Raw genomic sequence first — 22,719 nt, 5'->3', positions numbered from 1 at the left:
CCACGCTGGGCTAGTTTTTGTATTTTTTGTAGAGACAGGGTCTCCCTATGTTGCCCAGGCTGGTCTTGAACTCCTGGGCTCAAGAGATCCTCCCACCTTGGTCTCCCAAAGGGCTGGCATTACAGGCGTGAGTCACCGTGCCCAGCCTCCAAGTCATCTTTGACCCGCAGAGCACGTCTGAGAGCAGCAACAAGACTAACGTTGGGGCCAAAGCAAAGCAGTGGGGCGGAGCCTCCCTGGTGGCCGGTCATCAGCCCAGTGCCTGAAATGCATGAAAAGTCTATTTTTATTTTACCTAGTTGAACCTAAGCAAAAAATCTGGCCCTACAATCTCTAACCTTGCTCCTAGCTGTTACTGAGCAATCGCAGGGCTTCGGATTTTACTTGCAGGCATGGATGCTGTTTACCGTTCCCCCATACAAACTTCAGGAAACGGGGGCGCTACCCAAGTGTTCAAACAGAAGCTAGAAGGATTCGGTGAAGGAAAGTCATGAGTGTCTTTTCTTTAACAAGAATGGTGGATGTTTCCAGTGAAGAGGCAATGAGGTTTTCAAGGTGCCACCAGGAGCAGCTGAAATGAAGTTCTCTTTTTTTTTTGTTAGACGGAGTCTCACTGTTGCCCAGGCTGGAGTGCAGTGGCGCGATCTTGGCTCACTGCAACCTCCGCCTGCTGGGTTCAAGCAATTCTCCTGCCTCAGCCTCCTGAGTAGCTGGGATTACAGGTGCTGCCACTGTGCCAGGCTAATTTTTGTATTTTTAGTAGAGACGGGGTTTCACCATGTTGGCCAGGCTGGTCTTGAACTCCTGACCTCGTGATCTGCCCACCTCAGCCTCCCAAAGTGCTGGGATTACAGGCGTGAGCCACCGCGCCCGGCCAAAATTCTCTTTTAACTGGGAGAATCCATATGCTTATGAATCTGGCTGCCTATGTAAGTGGCGCCGTGAGCATGGCCGTCAGCATTGCCACGAGGATTAAAGGCCCGCCCTGGGTCTGAAGCTGGGCTTGGCCACTTACTGAACTGCCCTTTTTCTCCAACTATAAATGAGGACTAACTATAGTTGCTGCAAAAATTAAATGGCATAGAGAGTGTGAAAGGAACATAAATCCTGGGACCCCACACTTGCTAACCAAAGGGAAAAGTGAAGCTGGTGACCGTGTCATGGGAACTGGCCTTCTGTTTTGGTTCCTAATTATTTAGGAACAAATACCTACAGAGATGAAAAGCTTGGCTGGGCTTGGTGGCTCACACCTGTAATCCCAGCACTTTGGGAGGCCAAGGCAGGTGGATCATTTGAGGTTAGGAATTCCAGACCCGCCTGGCCAACATGATGAAACCCCGTCCCTACTAAAACTACAAAACTTAGCCGGTCATGGTGGCAGGTGCCTGTAATCCCAGCTACTTGGGAGACTGAGGCAGGAGAATCACTTGAACCCGGGAGGCGGAGGTTGCAGTGAGCTGAGATCGACCCACTACATTCCAGCCTGGCGACAGAGTGAGACTCCGTCTCAAAAAAAAAAAAAAAAAAAGATGAAAAGCTACACATCTCCCTCACATTTTGCCCATAAGGAAATTCCCTGTGGGCTCCAAGATCTTTCCCTAAAGTGCTTCTGTTAAAGTTCATCCTGGCAATGTGAACCGTTAGCTTATCTTCACAGGTGCTGGGACGAGGGGCAGAACTGAGTCATCCTCCACCCACCTGAAGCAAATGCATATCTCATTGTTTCCGCTGCCCTATCGTCTACAGTATCTTATGTAAAACGGCAAAGTCACTAAACCAGACAAAAACTTGAACTTTCCCCTACCCCCTTCACATGCAAATTGTGTATTTCCCAATATCCTGCCCTTCCCCCATCACTATTGAAGCCCTCAAAATCATCTTCGGAGAAAGGCATAGACCAGTCTCTCAGGTGCGCGTCCTTAATGTTGGCATTTAAAGCTAAAATGACGGAGACTTGCCTCGGTCATCTTCCTTGACTGGCAAGAGTCTTTAAGGCCTGGCCCAGGCCGAACACTCACTGAGTGGCTGCCCTACACACCTATCTGCCTGGAAACAGAATGGAATTTCTGATCGTAGTCAGGGCAGCCCCACCTTGTCAAGCACGCAGACAGGAAAAGCTCACCTCTGAGCATAATAAAAGCATGGCTTTCAAAAACAAACCTCCAGAAGAAGCAAGGACCCTTGCTATGTTAAAAGATGCAGACATTTCTGCCCTACGACTGAGAACCAGCCCGGCAGGGGACTCACAGGAGAGAGGCGGCCCCAGGAAGCCCCACTTCAATTAAGGGTTGTGATGCCAGCAAATCTGAGACAGGTCTCCGTTAATTTAGAAAGCGTATTTTGCCACGGTTGAGGGCGCACCCGTGACACAGCCTCGGGAGGTCAGGACCTCATGTGCCCAAAGTGGTTGGGGTGCAGCTTGGTCTTATACATTTTAAGGAGACATGAGACATCAATCAAGTACATTTAAAAAATACATTGGTTTGGTTCAGAAAGGCGGGACAACTCAAAGCGGGAGGGGGGCTTCCAGGCTAGAGGTAAATGTAAACATTTTCTTTTTTTTTTTTTTGAGACAGAGTTTCGCTCTTCCACCCAGGCTGGAGTGCAGTGGCACAATCTTGGTTCACTGCAAACTCTGCCTTCCGGCTTCAAGCAATTCCCTTGCCTCAGCCTCCCAAGTCGCTGGCATTACAGGCGTGCACCAACACGCCCAGCTGATGTTTATATATATATGTATATATATACGTATATATGTATATATACACATATATGTGTATATACACACATATGTATATATACACATATATGTGTATATACACACATATATGTGTATATATATACATATATATATTTTTTTTTTTTTTTGAGACGGAGACTCGCTTTGTCGCCCAGGCTGGAGTGCAGTGGTGCGATCTCCGCTCACTGTAACCTCTGCCTCCCGGGTTCACGCCATTCTCCTGCCTCAGCCTCCCGACTAGCTGGGACTACAGGAGCCTGCCACCACGCCCAGCTAATTTTTTTGTATTTTTAGTAGAGACGGGGTTTCACCGTGTTAGCCAGGATGGTCTCGATCTCCTGACCTCGTGATCCACCCGCCTTGGCCTCCCAAAGTGTTGGGATTACAGGCGTGAGCCACCGCGCCCGGCCGATGTTTATATTTTTAGTAGAGATGGGGTTTCACCATGTTGGCCAGGCTGGTCTCTAACTCATGACCTCGAGATCCGCCCGCCTCGGCCTCCCAAAGTTCCCAAAGTGCTGGGATTACAGGTGTGAGCCACCGCGCCCAGACAATTTAAACATTTTCTGGTTGACAATTGGTTGAGTTTGTTGTCTAAAGACCTGGGATCGTCGCCTGGCGTGGTGGCTCACACCTGTAATCCCAGCACTTTGGGAGGCCGAGGTGGGCAGATCACCAGGAGTTCGAGACCAGCCTGGCCAACATGGTGGAACCCAGCCTCTACTAAAAATACAAAAATTAGCCAGGTGTGGTGGCGGGCGCCTGTAATCCCAGCTACTCGGGAGGCTGAGGCAGGAGAATCACTTGATCCTGGGAGGCAGAGGTTGCAGTGAGCCAGATCACACCATTGCACTCCAGCCAGGGCGACAGAGTGAGACTCTGTCTCAAAAAAAAGAAAAACACAAAAGACGTGGGTTCAGTAGAAAGCAGTGTTTGGAGGCCAGGCACAGTGGCTCACACCTGTAATCCCTGCACTCTGGGAGGCCGAGGCGGGCGGATCACGAGGTCAGGAGATGGAGACCATCCTGGCTAACATGGTGAAACCCCGTCTCTACTAAAAATACAAAAAATTAGCCGGGCATGGTGGCAGGTGCCTGTAGTCCCAGCTACTCTGGAGGCTGAGGCAGGAGAATCACTTGAACCCGGGAGGCGGAGCTTGCAATGAGCCGAGATCGCGCCACCACACTCTAGCCTGGGCGATAAGTGAGACTCTTGTCTGAAAAAAAAAAAAAAAAAGAAAGAAAGAATGTTTGGGTTGTGGTGAGGCTGTGGAGATGAAAGCTGTATCATGCAGATGAAGCTTTTAGCTAGTAGGCTTCAAAGAGAACAGGCTGTAAAATGTTAATCTTTAAGTCTGATAGACTTCAAGTCTGTGTTGGTGTTAGTGCTGGAGAGGTCTAAAGAGGCCGTCCAACCCCCGCTTCCCCTCCTGGCCCAAACCAGTCTTTCAGGTTAAATTTTAAGAGCCCTGGCTGAGGAGGAAGTCTGTTTAGATGTCTGGAGTAGCCCTTAGAATTTTATTTTTGGTTTACAGGGTTTACCAGGTAAGTCGTTTTCCTGGGAAAAAGAACGAGTTGAAAGGAAGAGCAAGGGTCCGTTCAGGACCTCACTCCTGCATTTTGCTGAGATGAAAACCACAATCCCTGCACTGCGAGACTCATCTCATAATTAGAAAACAAAGGATTATCCACTGGGTTCTCTCCCCTCGCCCTGCGGCCTTGCTGCTCCCCTGAGGTTGCTCCAAATGACAGAATAATGATGGGTTCGCCTTGTGAGAGAGGGTGGTCTGCTCAACCCCACGCTGGCGCTCTGAGGGCGGCAGAAGATGCCTCATCTCATTTATGCTGCAAATGGCCTTAAGAAGGACCTGCACGGGGCTGGGCGCGGTGGCTCATGCCTGTAATCCCAACACTTTGGGAGGCTGAGGCGGGTGGATCACGAGGTCAGGAGATTGAGACCATCCTGGCTAAACCCGTCTCTACTAAAAATACAAAAAATAAAAAATTAGCCGAGCATGGTGGCGGGCACCTGTAGTCCCAGCTACTCCGGAGGCTGAGGCAGGAGAATTGCTTGGACCCAGGAGGCGGAGGTTGCAGTGAGTCGAGATTGCGCCACTGCACTCCAGCCTGGGTGACAGAGTGAAACTCCGTTTCAAAAAAAAAAAAGAAAAGAAAGTATTCTCCCAACCAGCTCAAGCGAGAGTGACACAACTTTTTTTTTCTTTTCTTTCTTTCTTTCTTTTTTTCTTTTTTTTTTTTTTAACCTCTGAAAATACACAACTTTTGATAAATTACTGACTGGAGCTGAAAAGACCATTGTACTGCCTCTGTAAAAAGCAAAATGCTGCTGAATCTTTCCACCAGATGGCACTCTTTGCTAAGATTTTAAAGTCCTAGCTTTCAGGTGAAGGGGTTTCAGGACCGGCATCAGGGAGGTCTGAGATGAGTAGATTTGCTGGATAAATCTAGAATGTTGTCATATGAAAACCCAGTAAAAACCGACAGAGGTGGCGTAATTGCTGTGTGACTTGAACACGCTCACGGCTGTTGTCACCCTTCCTGCTTAAGAGCTCCAGCACTTGCCAGGAGCCTGGCTCTGGGGGCACCAACCATGACTTGCACTAACTGTGCAGGGCCCCCTCTGTGCCCGTGGGGGCCCCTGCGCCTCCCTTATTAATTATCACTCACCCTGGGCTCTCAGCTCCAGGTACCACCTCAGAAAAGTCTATCTGGACCTGCCTGGTCCGTGTCGCTGTCACTGGCTCACCCTGTCATGTCCTTGGCTTATCATGGTTGTAATTTTATGCTTTGGGGTACGACTGTTGTTTGCCTTTCTTGTTGCTCAAAGAAGAATGGCAGAATGATTAAAAGTACCATATAAGTTCAGAGTCAAAAGGACAGCTCCCAGGCTACTTGCTGGCCGGACAAGCGAGGTAACCCTACTAAGCCTCAGCTTCCTTATTTGCAAAATGGCTCTAACTGGCACCTACTCTATTACATAAGAAGCTGTCTAGGGGAGGACTCAGTGAGCACTCAGTGAGTTTGCCCAGCCTTGGTGGTCCCAGCTACTCTGGAGCCAAGGTGCCCAGCCATGTCTCCTTCCCTCTGCAGGCACAGCAGGAAGAACAGGGTGGATGGAGGGCTCTCTGCACCTTCCACAGCCAGCAATGTGGACGGCAGATTACAAGTTAGTATCTGTGTGACCTCCGCACTCCCCTGCCTTTGGCTGCCTGGGCTGCTGAGATTTCTCTTGGTTTTATCACTGCAGAGGAATGCCTGCCATACTGGGGGGCGAGCAAGGTCCAGAACGACAAGACCTGGCATCTCTCAGCCGCCCCCTCCCCAGGGTGGGGCCTGGACATTCCTGGCTGCAGCTAGAGGTCCCAGCATGACAGGGACTCTGACCCCCCTCCACCATGGCTATTGTTCAGAATTCTGTGGATTCCAGAGTCATCTGCCCCAAGAGACCGTCTTGCTGTGAACACCCAGCTCTGCAACCGGTGTTTGCGTGTTTGCCCTGGGAGGCTGAACGCTCACCCAGAACAAAGGCCTCCCCACATGTCTGCAGGCTGCTGCTGCTGTGAGCTTCCAAGGACTCGTTAGGACACACGCCAAAGAACCCCGGGTGGGGGTGATACCGAGGAGCTTCTTCCCTGACCCACACACACCCTTTGAACAGGTCTTTGGCTGCTCACCAGTCTGGTCAATCTCAGGGCAGTATTTATATTCCTTCCCGTTTCCAGGCCTAGGAGCCTTGGCATCCTGCTCTCACCTCTAACTGAAATTACCTCTCAACCCTTTTTAGCTAAGATGCCTCTTGCATTCCCCAGCAATAACAAGCTTTAAAGCCCCTTCACACTGAAGCCTGCCTTTGAATTCCCTAGCTAGATTTGGGGGTGGGGGTCTTATGGCTCCCGGTGAACCCCCCGTTCTGCTGATTAAATTGAGCTCAGGCAGATTGCTGGCTTCCCAAAGCCTGTGTTATTACTGCTTCTCAAAGCTGCGGGCACCGGATCGCCGTCTTTGGCAAGATTCTTTTGGGATACAATGGGAATTACTGGGTGGCCTCGGTTCGGTTCTTCCCTCGTCTCAGTTTGCGGCTCACCAGCCCCATTGATGCAGCACCCAGGCTGGAAGGAGGCTGCAGGAGCTTCCCCTCAGGTCATCCTCTCATCTCTCCCCCGTGCCCCAGGAGCTGGTTGTGGGGGCGGTTCCATCCCCTCGGCCCATCCGGGACAGGAGCCTGGGTTCCCCTCGGGGGGTACCCCAAACCCCATCCTTGGCCTCAGGCCAGCCCTGGTGCACGGCCCGCTCCCAGGCTTGACGAGAGGCTGCGGGCCAGTGGGTGAAGGGGCGCGCCCTGACTGCCAGGCCCCGCCCAGGCGCACCCGGGAGGACGGGCTGGGATGACGCGGGCGCCGCGGGGGAGGTCGCGAGGCCGGGGTCTCCACGGCGCAGGAGGACTGCGGCCTTCGAGGACCACGCGGGCCTGGGAATCGCCCTCCAGGCTGGGCCGGACAACGCACGTGCTCCGAGCTGGGCCGAGGGGGCGGGGCTGAGGGCGGGGGCCGGGGCCGGGCCCGGGAGGGGAGGAGCCGCGGGCGGTGGGCGGGGCCGGCGGGCCGGGGCGTAAAAGGCGGCGCGGGCGGGGTTCCTGACGCAGCTGCGGGCGGCGGGCGGCGAGTACACTCCTCGCTGGGCGCGGCTCCCGGGTGTCCCAGGCCCGGCCGGTGCGCAGAGCATGGCGGGTGCGGGCCCGAAGCGGCGCGCGCTGGCGGCCCCGGCGGCCGAGGAGAAGGAAGAGGCGCGGGAGAAGATGCTGGCCGCCAAGCGCGCGGACGGCGCGGTGCCGGCAGGCGAGGGCGAGGGCGTGACCCTGCAGCGGAACATCACGCTGCTCAACGGCGTGGCCATCATCGTGGGCACCATCATCGGCTCGGGCATCTTCGTGACGCCCACGGGCGTGCTCAAGGAGGCAGGCTCGCCGGGGCTGGCGCTGGTGGTGTGGGCCGCGTGCGGCGTCTTCTCCATCGTGGGCGCGCTCTGCTACGCGGAGCTGGGCACCACCATCTCCAAATCGGGCGGCGACTACGCCTACATGCTGGAGGTCTACGGCTCGCTGCCCGCCTTCCTCAAGCTCTGGATCGAGCTGCTCATCATCCGGCCTTCATCGCAGTACATCGTGGCCCTGGTCTTCGCCACCTACCTGCTCAAGCCTCTCTTCCCCACCTGCCCGGTGCCCGAGGAGGCAGCCAAGCTCGTGGCCTGCCTCTGCGTGCGTGAGTACGGGGCGCGGGCCGGGGGTTGGGAGGTCGTAGTCCCTGGGTCCCTGCATCCTTGCATCACTACGCCCCTGGCTCCCACATCTCTACATTTTTGCGTTCCTGGACCATCCCGGCAGTTCTAGGCTAAGGTCATTGGTCCCAGAAACCACGTGCGTTTCTTTGATTCATTCTTTTACACTTCTCCCCACAGGCTGGGAATATCTTCAGTGACGGGACAGCAGGGTCCCTGCCCTGCCCTTCGGTGGGCATTCCATTCCCCCACTTACGCGGTTCAGGCAAGTGCCAGCCTCCCGTTGGCCCCGCTGAGCAATACTCCCAGCCTCTTGCGTGGCACCCACGTGGAGTAACTGAGTAACCGGTTTACTGTTAGAGCCCCGATTGCTGACTGGTTGGTGAGAAGGAAATTGCAGTTAAAAAAAAATCATTTCATTTCTGCTTTCCACACCAGCTCGTCAGGAATCAGTGACACGGGCAGACTCATAAGAAAACAATAGTAATAAAATCGTATGCAGGTAGTGACTGGTGCTGGTTTAGGCTAAGGGATCCCGCCTGAGGGTTGCCAACTAGTGAGAGAGTGGAGCTTGGCTGCAGATTCAGTCTGTGTTGCAGTGAATGGACGTGCGGGTCCCAGGTTACGCTGGGAAACAGCCATGGGGCCCCTGTTTTGGTGGGCTCGGTGCTGGTGTGCTCTTCACCAGGCCAGAGAGAACTGCTTTTCAAAATAGTTTTCTTTTTTTTTTTTTTTTGACACGGAGTCTCGCTCAGTCGCCCAGGCTGGAGTACAGTGGCGTGATCTCGGCCACTGCAAGCTCCGCCTCCCGGGTTCATGCCATTCTCCTGCCTCAGCCTCCCGAGTAGCTGGGACTACAGGCGCCCGCCACTACGCCCGGCTAATTTTATTTTGTATTTTTAGTAGAGACGGGGTTTAACCATGTTAGCCAGGATGGTCTCGATCTCCTGACCTTGTGATCCGCCCACCTCGGCCTCCCAGAGTGCTGGGATTACAGGCGTGAGCCACCGTGCCCGGCCTCAAAATAGTTTTCTTGTGGGATTTCAGGGGGAAAATCACTTGTACCAGATGCCACATGATTTGGTTGGGTGGCGTGGGAAGGTGGGTCTTGGCAATTCTCAGGTTCATCCCATGGCAGGGATCGGCCTGGATTTCAGTAGTGTGTGTCCACATTCAAGGTGGGAAGGGCTAATTTATAGTTGGGGTCATGAGCCCTGAAATCAGGAGAGTGGCTTCTGACTGGCAGGACCTGTTGGCACTGTTTTCTGCCACACTGTACTTTGTGGAGAAGGGGAGGGGAAGCATCTCTTCATAAATGTGAGAATGCCCCGAGGGCAAGACTCAGCAGGGCTCTGTGTGGTTTCTCTGACGCGCTGAGCGGAGCAGCCACACCACCGTGCATGTCAAAGCCGGGAAAAATCGTAGCAGGACAGGAGTGGGGAGAGCCTGTGGCTTCCAGCTGGGCGTTGGAGATGTGAATGTAGGGGATGACTCTGATTTCTTTTTTTGTCATTAGAGTTTCACTGGTTCAGTCTCCCTCCCGCCTAGGTACATGTCGGCCTGGTATGTAACACGTGGATAATAGCTTACGCAGCCTGCACTCTTATCTTTAAAAAATGAATCCCTGGTTGGCTGGGGGTGATGGCTCACGCCTATAATCCCAGCACTTTGGGAGGCCGAGACGGGCGGATCTACCGAGGTCAGGAGTTCGAGACCAGCCTGACCAACATGGTGAAACCCCATCTCTACTAAAAATACAAAAATTAGCCGGGCATAGTGGCTCACGCCTGTAATCCCAGCTACTTATGAGTCTGAGGCATGCTCCGTCAGGTGGAGGTTGCAGTGAGTTGAGATCCCGCCACTGCACTCCAGCCTGGGTGACAGAGCAAGCCTGTCTCAAAAAAAAAAAAAAGCAGCCCCTGGGTGCTGAGTCTCTGACTTCCTGCTGGTGCCAGAAGTGAGTCGTGGGAAATGCTTCACTGGCCACCAGGAAGGGACATAGGATGGGGCGCTGCCTAGTTTTCTCTTTCTAATAAAAATCACATCAATCATATGTGAATTCATCATCATTTAAAAATTCAAACAAGCCAGGCACTGTGGCTCACACCTGTAATCCCAGCACTTTGGGAGGCTGAGGCTGGCGGATCACCTGAAGTCAGGAGTTCGAGACCAGCCTGACCAACATGGAGAAACCCCATCTCTACTAAAAATACAAAAAATTAGCCGGGTGTGGTGGCAGATGCCTGTAATCCCAGCTACTCAGGAGGCTGAGGCAGGAGAATCACTAGAACCCAGGAAGTGGAGGTTGCAGTGAGCTGAGATCGCACCACTGCACTCCAGCCTGGGCAACAAGGCGAGACTCCGTCTCAAAAGAAAAAGCAAAAATCAGCTGGGTGTGATGGCACACACCTGTAGTCCCAGCTACTCGGAGGCTGAGGCAGGAGAACTGCTTGAACTCGGGATCCAAGATGGTGCCACTGAGCTCCTGCCTGGGTGACACATTTCTCCTCCTTTACCACCTCCCAGCCCCAGAGTTTCTGTGGCTGACAGTGTACGCTTCCAGAGCTGCTTCTGTTACAAATATATCGCTGGCCTATTTATTTAAAAGATCATAATGTACAACTTGTTCTCCACCTTTTTTTTTAAGGCTAAAATGGTTTTGCCATGTTCCCAGGCAGTACACAGAGGCTGCCCTCTTTAGCTGCTAAGACTTCCCTGTGTCGGCAGGAACAAGTGTGCTCACCGCACCCCGCCCCCCATAGACCCCTGTGGAGAGCATTTGGGGTTTCCCAGCTTTGTGCAAATGGGAAAAGGGTATGTGGTTTTTTGTTTTGTGTTTTTGTTTTTTGTTTTGAGACAGAGCCTGTCTCTGTCGCCCAGGCTCGTTGCCCAGGCTCGTTGCTCACCGCAACCTCTGCTTCCTGGGTTTAAGCGATTCTCCTGCCTCAACCTCCCGAGCTTAGATTACAGGCATGTGTCTCAGCCTCCCAATTTGCTAGGATTACAGGCATGAGCCATCACACCCGGCAGTGTGTGGATTCTAATGTAATAGCTAATGTGCCTTCCAAAGAGGCCGTACCAAGTCACACGTTCCTGAATTTATTTTGTGGTAATAGGGCTTTAAAAAGTATTTTTATTTATTTATTTATTTTTTATTTTATGTTTGAGATGGAGTTTTGCTCTTACCCAGGCTGGAGTACAATGACGCGATCTTGGCTCACTACAACCTCCGCCTTCCGGGTTCAAGCGACTCTCCTGCCTCAGCCTCCCGAGTAGCTGGGACTACAGGCGCCCACCATGCCCAGCTAATTTTTTGTATTTTTAGCAGAGACGGGGCTTCACCATGTTGGCCAGGCTTGTCTTGAACTCCTGACCTCAGCAGATCCACCCGCCTCTGCCTCCCAAAGTGCTGGGATTACAGGCTTGAGCCACTACACCCGGCCTAGAATAGCTTTCCAGCAGTCCTTTTGGTCCCAGTAGGTAAAGCCTCAAGGCAGGTTCTAGAGTGCCAACCCTCTCTGACCCAGAGGTGAGGGTTAATGTTAATAGGATCCCTTTCAGCGAAAGTTAGGGCCACACTTCTCATGTCCCTACGCCAGTTGTACTTGTTTTTCTCTGACCCACCTTGTGTGTGGTATGTGTGTATGTGTTGCTTTTTTTTTTTTTTGGAAAGTGATTTTCAGTAACAGAAAGGGATGTGCTCTCTGCAAGAGTGAATCTATTCTTGCCCCTGTGTGTAAGGCAAGAAGGAGAAGCTGTGTTGTCTGAACAGGCAGACCCTGCTGAGAGAGGGAGGTGTGTTGGGGTTCAGTCATTCTGGTGGGAGAGATAGTTACAGAAATAGACACAAATCTTGGAAGGCCGAGAAGTTGGCATAACTTTCGTAATTAGATCTGGCTGAAGGCAGCCTGATCCCTTTACCTTTAGTTAAACAAATAAAAATAGTAATAAAAGAAAGGCAGAGTAGTTTACCTAGCTAGCTTGTTTACTCATATTATCTTAAGACCGTGGGTGCTTAAGTGCTTTTTACTCGGGAAGTCCACACTCTAATGGTGTTGTTACACTCTAATGGTGTTGACTCAAGCTTTTGTTAATTAATCATACTGAAGAAATGCACGTCTGACTAGCTGATCAGGGCCAAGTAGCAACTGTTTACAGGACTCAGCAGGGAGCCTATAAGCGGCTGGGACCCTCAGCTGGACTGGCAGAGCAGAATATCTGTGTGTCTGTACTTTATTCATCTGTCGCCGGGTCAGGGGTCTGCAAGGGACAGACTCCCTGCAGCTGGTGCCCCCGGAAAGGAGTGCTGTCGCAGAGGTGGGCTTGGCTGAGGCTGGTAGAACTCAAGCTGATTGTCAGGTCATTCTGACTTCAGCTCGGAGAAGGGCAGTGGATGTCCCAGGAAGGGAGACCCTGCCTGCCCTTATAGGGGGGCTTCTGACAGGTGCAGGGGGCAGCCTGGAGCCTGGACCAGTGTGGGTAGGATGGGCGCTCCAGGGTGTGAAGGAGAGGCTGGGCGTTTGATCTGTGGACATTGCTCCTGGAGCAGTGAAAAACCATAGAAAGTGATTTATTTTATTTATTTATTTAGAGACAGAGTTTCGCTCTTTTTGCCCAGGCTGGAGTACAATGGCATGATCTTGGCTCACTGCAACCTCTGCCTCCTGGGTTGAAGCGACTCTCCTGCCTCAGCCTCCTGAGTAGCTGGGATTACAGGCATGCGCCAGCATGCCTGGCTAATTTTGTATTTTTTAGTAGAGACAGGGTTTCTCCATGTTGGCCAGGCTGGTCTCGAACTCCCGACCTCAGGTGATCCGCCCGCCTCGGCCTCCCAAAGGGCTTGGATTACAGGCATGAGCCACTGTACCCGGCTGATATATTTTTTTTTAAATGATCACTAGGAAGGGAAAGGGCACCTTGTACCCCCTTATTCCTTGAGCCTGATCCTACAGAAAGTACAGTGGCTTTCGGGTCTGTATCCTCAGCCCTCGGGCCTCTGAGGCTGCCTTGGGAGAGGGTACGGATTTGAGAACAAGGTTCTCCGTTTTGCTGGCTGTCTTTTCAGTCGCCCAGGCACGTCCCACAGAAAGTTTCTTTTTGTGAAATAATCGTGTGAAATGGGTTGGCCTCGGTGCTTAGAACCATCCCACTGACGGTGAGTGGAAAAAATCCCTTGCTTGTCGGTCTGGTTAGGAGATGAGGTCCTTTCACGCATGTCTTCGTGTTGGTGCGCTTTTCACTGGTCATAAAGGTGAGAGGAACCAGCTCCATGTGTCTCTTTCTGGATGGCCATATGGAACTTGGCATGACAGTAGGGTTGTGTGGGTTATTTATTGCTTAACAAAGACTTGGCAGCGTGTACTGGAGATTCAAGCGATGCTGGGTTTTATCAGAAGGCGCAAAGGCTGGAGTTGAAATTCTGGCTGGGCCTGGATTTGGTTTGGGCAGTTTATCTGACCTCCCTCAGCCCCAGCTGGCTCTGCATAGCGAGTCGGGTAGCATCTACTCAAAGTCCCAGCCACAGCCGTGGACCGGCACTGGCCCAGGTGAGTTCTCAGTAAGTGGGAACTCACAGGTTCAGAAGATGCTGTGGGCCTCAGGGGCTTCCACCTCCAGGGAGGTGCTCTCAGAAGGGCCCGATGGGCTCACCGAGTCGTGGAGAAGATACCCCGGCTCAGTCTCAGTCACTTCCCCAAGCGCATAGGTGTTCAGGAAGTGGCCTGCAGACAGCTCCTCCATGCCTTGAAAGCAGAAGTAGCAGTTGGGTGAAGCATGGGAGCCTGCTGGGACAGTCCCAAGCGTGCTGTCACGCAGGGGCAGGCCGTCCATCAGTCTCGTGGGACTCTGGCTGTGGGTGGCTGAGGATACCTGGCCTCATGGGAGGTGGTGCCAGGGTCGGTCCCTGGAGTGAGATGGGTCTCCTCCCCATGGCTGTCACTCCTCAGCAGATTGGTGTGGGCGGGTGTGCGTTTAGGAACCTGTGAGCTGACACATTGTCCAGCTAGCATAAGGCCAAAAGCAACCAAGGCTTTGAAATCCACCTGGCCCCGCCGAGCCCGTTTCTGGCTGTGGAATGGGATTTGCCCAGCGCCAGGTGTCTGGGAATCCCAGGCCTCCGCGTGTGAAGGTGCCAGTTGCACGGGCTGTGACCGTCCCTCCACGTGCCTGTATCTCCTGCTCACTGTGCACATTGAGCAGCCCTCAGCCTCACTGTCTTCTCCTTTGGCAAAAAGAAGGAAGGAGCAAGGGAACAAAGAGAGGGAGGGAAGAGCCAGAGACAGGAGCTATCCACCCCCTGGGGTGTCCAGCACCCCCCGGGGTATCCAGCACCTGTAACCTGTAGCCCCGCTTCTCAGTCCAGGCCTGTTCCAGGGCCCCCCCGGAGTATCAAGCACCTGTAGCCTGTAGCTCCACTTCTCAGTCCAGGCCTGTGTAAAACCTGGCCCCGGGTTGGGTTTTGGGATCCCTGCACCCCTCCACCCCCAACCCCCCACAGCTGGGACCCTGGCTCAGCTAGCAAAGGTTCTGCGTGTTTAAGGAGCTGGGTGGGCACCACAGCTCAAGCTGTGGGCTCATTGCAGGTGGCAGCCAGTGATTAGTGCTGAAATCCGACTTTCCCAGCCAGACATGAAAGTGCCGCCGGTGCCTGGGGAGGTCACGCTGCATCACGGGATTCGGGGTAAAGCCGTAGGGGGAGCTCACAGAAGCACATGACCTGAGCCACACAGGAGAGCCTAACGGGCACTTCTGACTCTTTTTTCTTGGGTCACAGACCTCTTTCATAATCCAGCAGAACATGCAGAATCTTGCCCAGAAATGTATACCAGCCGCCTTCACACAGAAGGGTGGGCTGCGCAGACCCCCGGGGGCCCAGGCCAGGGTGAGAGCTGCCCCCTGGAGAGGGGTGTCCAAGGTAGGGCACATGCTTGGACCACCTCTTGGCACCTCTTGGCCACCACTTTCCACTCCAGCCTTTGAAGCCAGTGATAATCCCCAATTTACAGCTGGGGAAACTGAGGCAGGAGCGAGCCAGGAGCCAGGGGCCACAGTGCCCACCTCTACACTGAGGCCACCGTTTGTCATCAGGCATAGGGGAGCACACAGCCACGCCTGGGGAGTCTGGTGGGTACCAGGGGTCTGGGGAGGTGTCAATCAGCAAGACTGGGTGGCCCAGTCGTCCCACGTAAGGACACAGGTGGGTCAGAGGCTTATCTGTGTTCCCCAGCAACCCCTAGGGGCCCTTCGCGCTCCTCCACCCTTCTCCATCATTCCCAGACTCACATCCAGGTACCCTGGACAGCCACAGGGTTCTGCCCCCTAGTAGGCCTGGCCCTCCCTGGAGCATCACCTGGATGGCTGGCCATGGGCAGGCCTTGCCTGGCCCGTCTGCAGGGACAGGACACGTGTATGCATGCAGATTGGTACTGTGAGCCCATGCGCTCCCCAGAGGCCCTGTGGCAGCACCCCCTTCCCGCCGCTGTCCTTTTCCGACAGGAGGGGCCCCCCCACCAGCGTCTCCTTCCCTGATACTGGCCGAATCCTGAACTCTCTGGAAGGCGGACCCTCCGGGGTGGCCACAGCACGTGCATGCCTCTGGGAGCGTGGGAGGTGTCTCTTTCTCTGCATCCCTGGCAGTCAGACCGCCCCAGGTGGGGACCGTTCTCTGGCATTGCCCGCCCCTCCCCTGCCCTAGGATTTGCCCACTATGTGAGGCATGAGCACCGACCTCCTATTCCAGGCCTTGGAGCGTGACGCCCGCAAACCTGATCCCTGCTGAGTCATCCTGACCTCGGGATGGGCCAGCATCTGTCACTGTTGAAGACACTATATGTGTGAGCTGCTTGTTAATGAGAAAGCCAGATTCTGTAAAATATTTGAAGAGATTTATCCTGAGTCAAATGTGAGGACCAAGGCCTGGAGGCCCTGAGGACATGTGCCTCAGGGGGTGGGCCACAGCTGGAGTCCATACCTTGTACAAGGACAGAAGTTACAGGCAGACATCAGTCAGTACGTGAAAGGTACTGCCGAGAAAGGCAGGACAACTCCAAGGCGGGGATGGGCTTCCTGGTCACAGGTGGGTTCAAATATTTCTTTTTTCTTTATATATATATGTGTGTATATATATATATATGTCTGTATATATATGTGTGTGTGTATATATATGTGTGTATATATATATAATTTTATTTATTTATTTTTTCTGAGATGCTTTTGTTACTCAGGCTGGAGTGCAGTGGCATGATCTCAGTTCACTGCAACCACCTCCTGGGTTCAAGTGATTCTCCTGCCTTAGCTTCCCAAGTAGCTGGGACTACAGGCATGCACCACCATGCCCAGCTAATTTTGTGTTTTTAGTAGACACGGGGGTTTCACCTTGTTGGTCAGGCTGGTTTTGAACTCCTGATCTCAGGTGATCTGCCCACCTTGGCTTCCCAAAGTGCTGGGATTACAGGCGCGAGCCACCGCGCCTGGCAAAAGATTTTCTGATTCACAATTGGTTGAAAGAGTTATTAGCCAAAGACCTGGAATCAGTAGAAAGAAATATCTGGGTAAGACAGGAGGTTGTGGAGACCAATATTGTGTTTGTTTTGTTTTGTTTTTGTCACCCAGGCTGGAGTGCAGTGGCATGATCTCGGCTCACTGCAACCGGGTTCAAGCGATTCTCCTGCCTCAGCCTCCCAAGTAGCTGGGATTGCAGGTGCTGGCTGCCACCATGCCTGGCTAATTTTGTATTTTTAGTGGAGATGGGGTTTCTGCATGTTGGTCGGGCTGGTCTCGAACTCCTGAACTCGTGATCTGCCCACCTCAGCCTCCCAAAGTGCTGGGATTACAGGCATGAGCCACTGAGCCAGGCCAAGATCTGTGTTTGAATGTTAGTGCTGGTCAGCTGTACCTGAATTCCAGAGGGAGGGGGTACAACGGCCTGTGTGACCCCTCTTCCCGTGGTGACCTCAGCTTGTTTTTCAGGTTAACTTTGGAATATCCCTTTGGCCAATAGGAGGGGTCCCTTCAGTCATTTACGGGGCTTAGAATTTTATTTTTGGTGTACGTGCTCAAACTGCAGCTGGTACAAAACCAAGGCCACAGTGACCCCCGGGGCCAGTCCAGCTTTGTCCCTGTGCTCTCGAGTTGCTGGAGGCCAATGCAGGTTCTGCCCACGGCTCACGTGTGTGGCTTCAGAGCCTGAGGTTCTTGGGGCCGTGTCTTCACCTGGTACCGTGTAGGGGCCCTGTGAGCTGAGTCAACTGGAAGAGCCCAGGGCCTCTGCAGAAGGCCTGAGCAGGGCCCGGGCACTGTCCCTGGAGCTCTGAGTCCCTCAAGCTGTGTGGCCCGGAGCCAGGCACTTGACTTCTCTGGTCGTTTGCTTCAGAGCTGGGAGCCTGGGGCGGCTTGGGTCTTTGGCAGGGGTCAGGTAGGGGAGGGGCCAGCCAGGAATCAAACATCCCTGACAGGTGAGGTGGGGAGGGCAGAGCAGGAGTCCCTGGAGCACTTGTGCAGCAGCATCTGGGCCGGTGCAAGCCCTGAGATGGCTTCAGGTCCTGCTCAGAGCTAAGGGCTCCCCGTCACCAGAGATTCTTCCATCACTGCACCTGCAGAGCCCATCCGGATTGGGGAGAGGCCCTGGCCTTAGTTTGGAACAGCTGCATCCGCCTGTCGGGTGTACAGGCTGTGCACTGGTTAAGCCTGAACGCAGAGTCTGTTCAACGAGTTCATTGTGTGGTATTTGCTTCTGCTTGCTGTTGAGTTAGACTGGCCTGGACGCTGGCCAGGAGCCCAAGTGGACTTGGTGCTTCTCTTTGACAGCCGGGATTGAAAAGCCCAGTCAAGTGGCCAGAGCACGAGGGTGAGATTTAGGAGACCTGGATGTCCTCACTTTGCCGCCCAGGAACCGCTGTGTGACTTTCAGCAAGTGAGACAACCTCTCTGAACTACGTTTACCCCAGCTATAAAATGGAGGTGTTGGATTGGCTGCCACAAGTGTCCTTCCACCTCCACAATACCGTGACTGGAGCAGGTTTTCACTCCTTTTTCTTGTTAGCATAACTGTTGGAGCTGCAGAGGGTTTGGAGTGGGGTATGGGTTTCTGGGCCGCAGATGTGTGAGGCTCCGCACTTAGCCATTAGTGGCAACTCCTTATCACTGGTGCCCACGGCTTCATCTGTGCCCTGAAGATACTCATGCTGCGGTGACTGGTCAGATTAAAGGTGATGCTTTCATGGGGCGCCTTAAGACATGTCCGTGAGGTATTTTGCCCATGCAACGGGAGGCAGTGTTCCAGTCTGTTGGAAACAGGAAAGGGAGGCTCAGTCCCTGCGAAGGAACTTGCCCGAGTTCACACAGCATTTCAGCACCGGGCGGCCCTTCCTGTCGGTCCTGGGGGTCTCCTGGAGTCAGGACCCTTGGGAAACCCAAATCCACCAGGACGCTTGGGTCAGGAGAACCTGACCACATGAGAAGCTGCCCTTTTCCAGTTCTCCTGCTTACCCTGGACTTGGGGTGTTGGCAAATTTCAGAGCTTGCCAAATCTGCATCTTCCTGGCCTGTTTAAAATAAATGTGTCAGCCCCATTCTGGACAGCAGCTGACACCTCCTCCCCCGTGCCAGCCAGGACAGTGTGGTTGGGTGTAACTCAGCCCCGGTTAAAAATGGAAAAAAGTACAAAGACATGTGTTCAAGGGCTGGTGACAGAATTTGAAAATGTGACACCAATCTGTTAGTAATTTGTTTTCACAGAAATCTGATTCAACACTGAGCAGACAGGTGGGGCCAGGGCCTTGGGATCATCTCTCTGCTTGCCCATGGACATCTGTATATCCGGCCCAAAGGTGGGGCCTTGTACTCTGCAGAGACTGGGCATCAAAATTGAGCCTTTATAAGCAGACCATTCCGGTCAGGCGCGGTGGCTCACGCCTGTAATCCCAACACTTTGGGAGGTCAAGGTGGGCAGATCGCCTGAGGTCAGGAGTTCGAGACCAGCCCGGCCAACATGGTGAACGCTTGTCTCTACTAAAAATACAAAAATTAGGCCGGCGTGGTGGCAGGTGTCGGTAATCCCAGCTACTGAGGCAGGAGGCTGAGGCAGGAGGCAGGAGAATCACTTGATCCCCAGAGGCAGAGGCTGCAGCTACTCAGGAGGTAGAGGTGAGAGAATGGCTTGAACTCAGGAGGCAGAGGTTGCAGTGAGCCAAGATCGCACCATTGCACTCCAGCCTGGGTGACAAGAGCAAAACTTCATCTAAAAAAAAAAAAATGGAAATGCTGCCTTTGCTTCCCTGCCCCGGAACTGCTTCGTTTTCCTTGGGGTTTCCGGACCACTTTGACCTCTCTCCGTGGCCAGCTTTGGCGGGGAGGCGGGTGGATCTGGAGCCAGCATGGGCAGGCTTGGCATTCCAGCCCATTCTGGGGTGAGGTTGGCCTTGGGTGAGGACAGGGGTCACTGGGTCAGACACATTCATTTTCTGGAGCCCAGGGGCGGTGATGTGTCCATCAGGGAAGCACGCACCTGTGCTGGGGGCGCTCCCCAGGCCGGCAGCGCCAGCCTCCCTGGGACCTTGTTCTGTGCAAATGTGTTGTCTCCCTCTCCCCCGACCTGCCTGATCAGAAGCTCTGGGTTTCCATCCCCCTCCCCCACCACTGCTTTTACAAGTTCCCCCAGGGGATGACATGGGAGATGGTGGGGGCTGTCTATCAGTGGAGAAGGTGGAGGCTTGTACTCAGAGCAGGGGATGTTTAGACTTGAAGGGGCCAGGGACGAAGTTACTGGTTCTACGAAGCCCCATGTTCATTGGGCAGCCACCAAGTTTGGGGCCCTGTGTGTACCGAGTGGATTCCGACAAAGAAGCTGTCTCAGGAGCCCCAGCCAGCTGCAGAGGGGGGCCCAAGCTCCAAGGCTGAGTGTCAGGTTTGCCAGGTGCTGGCTCGGCTAGGGGCCACAGGCTGCGCTGGGTGGGACTGGGCTGGGCTGGTACCTGTGCCCGGTGTCGGGCCAGCTGTAGTTGCAGCGGTCAGCTGCCCGCTCTCCGGCCCCGTGCGAACTGCTGTGCCAGGTGCACCCTGGGGGACCAGGCTGCCTGGGCTTCCTAGAACCGGTGAAGCTGCCGGCCACTTCCTCTGTGCTGTCTCCAGCAGGCAATTCTGGGTAAACGATCTTCATTTGCCTATAAAGCAGCACAGCTCACAGGCCTTGGACCATCTCTGCCCCAGCCCCAGCATTGGCCCTTTGGACAGACTCTGAAACCGTGCGCAGAACGCACCCGGTCGTTACAAATGACTCCTGGAGGCAGTCCCCGGGGGCCTGGCAGGAGCACCTCTGTTTCTGTTGGGTCTGAAAATGACTGAAGGGACTGCCGGACGCCTGTCTGGGCCGGACGCCTGCCTGGGGCACTCACAGTGGCTGTGTTTGGGCTTGAAGGGGCCCGGGAGGATCATGTTCATTGGGTACTCCCACTTACAAATAGGCCAAGGTGCTGAGCCCCGCAGGACTCACTGCTGTGTCCAGCTCGGGGGCAGGTGAGGACCGGCGGCCCAGGGAGCGGCCTCTGTGGGTAACAGAGAGGATTTTCATCGTGGCTGATCCTGAACCTTATCCACGGATGCTTCTGTACCTGGTACATGTTTATTACCTGAAAGAATCAGGCATTAGTCCATGTGGGGTAGGTTCATGGGGCCTGCGGGGTCCCCACCCAGCTGGGGCCCACAGGTCCCACCTGCTCTCCATATTGTACACACCTGTTACTGGCCCTTCCCCCACCCCTCTCCTCCAACACTGGACCCTGGGGGATCATCCCCGTGCCTGTGGCAGGATTTTATCAGGAGCTGGACAGAGTTGGGGCCAGGAGACCAAGATGCCAGCATCAGGGGAGGTGAGCAGGGCTGGCTGCTGCAGAGGTGAGCGTTCATGGGCATCAGGCAGGGGAGGCACCTCAGAGAATCATCCCCCCAAGGGGAGAGGGGTAAGGCCAGGGGCCAGGAGAAGGCAGCCTCCTGGTTTACAAGTTGTGGGGGCGCTGTTCATGCGTGTGCACGTGTGTGAGTGAGCAGAGTTGGGAGGTCAGCCAGCGGTATGCACCTGTCCCGTCTGTGGGCCTTCCCTGTTCAGGTGCCTTCTTGCACCATCTGTGAGGTCAGTATCACTGCCGGCCCCACCCCACAGATGGGGAGGCACAGGGAGTGGGGGTGTCCCCCACCTCATGCTGGGTGGTGGCAACCTCCCCAGGACGCCCCAGCTCTGAGCAGGGCAGGTGGCGAGAGCAGTGGGAGGCCTTGGTGCCCACCCCAGGGTCCTGAGGAGAAGTAGGCTGGCCGCGTCCCCAGTCCCTCCTGCGTGAGCCTCAGGGCATCTGAAGTGGCTTTTGAGTCAGGACCAGGACCACAGCTTGGGCCTCACTGTGACAGGTGTCCTGGCCGAGGCCCTGGCGCTGGCTCTGGGTGTGGCCGGGGCTGTCCCTCCTTCACCGGGCTGTGGGCCTTGCTGTCAATGCCCACCCAAAGATGAGGATGTTTCTGTGGCTGATGGCCCTGGGGGTTGGTGGAGACACAGGTGAAGGGAGGAGGAGGGCAGGGGTTCTTCCAATGCACTGCCCCCAAGGCACCCTAGCTCCTCTGGAGCCCCTGCCAGCCAGCCAGGTGGGAGGCAGCCAGGTGAGGACGGGAAAGACAGCACCCCAGACTGGGAGGAGCCCCCAGCTCAGCCTGCCCGGCTATCTGCCAATCAAGCCAAGCCACGCCACGGGGTTTTATCTCCCGGCCCAGCTGTCCCCACAGGCTGGCGCGGCCACACTTATCTGGGGGTGGCTGGCCCTGTGTGCTCAGCCTCCTCACTCTGACTCGGGGAGCACAGCCCTGTTGATCTCCCTGCTGTGGGGGCAGCCAGCAGCCCCTCCATAGTGTGGACATTGAGGCTGGGGAGAGGGCAGGTGCCAGCAGGGGCTGAGGTTCAAACCCCAGACTTATCCCGTGACTGCCTCGCCTCCTTAAAGTCTAAAGGTACTGAACCCAGATGAATTCATGTATTTGTTTAAGATTTTCTTTCATCTTAAAACTTAAAAAAAGGACACTGTGGAGAATAATGAAACCTTTGTTTACTCGTCACCCAAAGTCAGTGAACATGAAAATGTATGTTCTTGTTATAAAAGGAATAAATATAAGGTCCCTTTTGTTCTATGGCCATTTTGTTCCCCACCCAACTTCAAGGCCTGGCCCCCGCCTGTCTGCCCTGTGGTTATTTTCAATGTCAGGAGATGATCTGGTGAACCCTCCCGGTGGCACCCGTCAGCTCCTCCCGACTGTTTTTGGTTGGGGAGCAGCTGGGTTGGATCTGGGCAGGCAGGGTCAGGCTGGCGGGGGTGGGGCAGGGGGGGTCCTGGCCTCTGTCCCACCCAAAGTGACAGCCCTGATGGTGTCATTGCCCAGCACCACGTCAGTGTGGCAGGACTGCCCATGGTTGGGCACTTCTGGGCAAATCGCTGCCTTTCCTGGACCCCCGAACCCCCAGCAGACGTGACAGCCGCGGGGGCAGTGCTCAGTGTCTCTGCAGCGCCTGTCTGGTTTCTGGAGTTCAGTGGTGGCAGCATGCCGCGTCTCCCTTCTGGGGAAAGGCAGCCTCGAGTGCGGCCTGGCCACACCCACTCCCCGCCTCCCCCTGTCTCCCTTCTGGGGAAAGGCAGCCTCGAGTGCGGCTTGGCCACA

At 54.5% G+C, this 22,719-nt stretch overlaps 1 protein-coding gene across 1 annotated transcript in view; it reads left to right on the top strand.

The window, feature by feature from the left end:
- The first annotated feature begins 7,380 nt into the window (after positions 1 to 7,380).
- The window catches only part of SLC7A5 (solute carrier family 7 member 5), a 39,252-nt gene continuing 23,913 nt past the window's right edge, over positions 7,381 to 22,719 (top strand). The window contains exon 1 of the mRNA XM_002826735.4: positions 7,381 to 8,015. Coding sequence (XP_002826781.1) covers positions 7,478 to 8,015 — 538 coding nt within the window. The 5' untranslated portion in view covers positions 7,381 to 7,477. The remainder of the gene's footprint in view (positions 8,016 to 22,719) is intronic.

Source organism: Pongo abelii, chromosome 18 (assembly GCF_028885655.2).
Source record: "Pongo abelii isolate AG06213 chromosome 18, NHGRI_mPonAbe1-v2.0_pri, whole genome shotgun sequence".
In the NCBI taxonomy this organism is placed as follows: Eukaryota; Metazoa; Chordata; class Mammalia; order Primates; family Hominidae; genus Pongo; species Pongo abelii.
Note: the sequence above shows the minus strand (reverse complement) of the source record. Positions and strands in the feature narration are given on the sequence as shown.